This window comes from Rhincodon typus, chromosome 43 (assembly GCF_021869965.1).
Source record: "Rhincodon typus isolate 14 chromosome 43, sRhiTyp1.1, whole genome shotgun sequence".
NCBI lineage: Eukaryota > Metazoa > Chordata > Chondrichthyes > Orectolobiformes > Rhincodontidae > Rhincodon > Rhincodon typus.
The window spans coordinates 8,091,075-8,092,160 of NC_063374.1; the positions used below are offsets into that span (position 1 = coordinate 8,091,075).

Below are 1,086 nucleotides of genomic sequence, written 5' to 3' on the forward strand. Positions count from 1 at the left end.
GGGGATGGAGGGGGCAGGGCTGATCTTAATTGTCTGTTTCCCAACCCCTCGCCGCACCTTTCCCCGCCCCCCCAACCCCTGAAGGTGATGTGGCTAAGTGCGGGGTCTTTGGATGTGGGGTTTAAGCCGGGCGGTGTAGCCCGGGGTCCCGTTATGGCTAAGATGGGCCATACCTTCCCTACCCCCACCCCACTGAGGGGCAAATATTAAGGAGGGTAGTGAGGGGAAGGAATTGGGGGTGGGGGGCATTTGTTGGTTTTCTCTCCCTGTCCTGCTGGGGATCAAACCCTTTCCTGATGGGGGTAGAAAACATGGTGACCCAGGGAGAAAGGGGTGGGGGGGCGCAATTATTGTGGAATTGTAAAATCTCTAGCCCCCCCCTCCGCCTTTCCCCCCTTTCTCCTACCCATCCCGATGCACAGAAAGATCCCACTATTTCTGACCCACCCCGCCAGCTCCCTGCCCCTGTGAAGAGGCAGCTACTCAGTGCACAAGTCGAGGATAGTCAGGGTTTGTGACGCCCCCACTGTCAAATAGCACCCGTCCGCCATTCGCAGGGTGGGTGAAGAGGAGAGGGTGGTGGTGCGGGATTGGTTGGGGTGGGGGGGAGGTTTGTGGTTCAAACTGTGCAGCCTGTTCCCCGCGCCCCCACCACCAAAGGGGGCAGGGAGGAGAGTGTCTACCCCCTAGGAGGGTTGTGAGAGCGTGTCGGGCCTCTTATGTCTGGGCCCCCGGACCGGGGTGCCCTTGCTGCGGGTGGTAGCGCCCGCTGACGAGGATGAGGACGACGCTGAGCTGTCGCTGGAGCTCCGGGTCTCTATCCCTGTGCTCATCTTCAGCTTCCGACGCTTTGCCAGCGGGGCATTATCCACACTCTTCAGGAGGAATCCGTCTCTCTTACACTGGTTAAAGGCCTGGCCAAGAGGAGTGGAGGTAGAGAGAGAGAGTGGAGGGGGAGAGAGTGTGGAGGGCGGAGAGTGTGTGGTGGAGAGGGGAGGGGAGGGATAGAGACAGAGAGAGAGAGACAGAGAGAGAGAGAGAGTGTGGAGGGGGGGAGAGAGAGGGAGTGTGGAGGGGGGGAGAGAG

General features: G+C 60.3%; 1 protein-coding gene across 1 annotated transcript in view; it reads right to left on the reverse strand.

The window, feature by feature from the left end:
* Positions 1–38: 38 nt before the first annotated feature.
* Positions 39–1,086, reverse strand: part of LOC125487658 (ribosomal protein S6 kinase alpha-5-like) — a 25,517-nt gene continuing 24,469 nt past the window's right edge. The window contains exon 16 of the mRNA XM_048619633.1: positions 39–914. Within this exon, the coding sequence (XP_048475590.1) occupies positions 687–914 (228 nt within the window). The 3' untranslated portion in view covers positions 39–686. The remainder of the gene's footprint in view (positions 915–1,086) is intronic.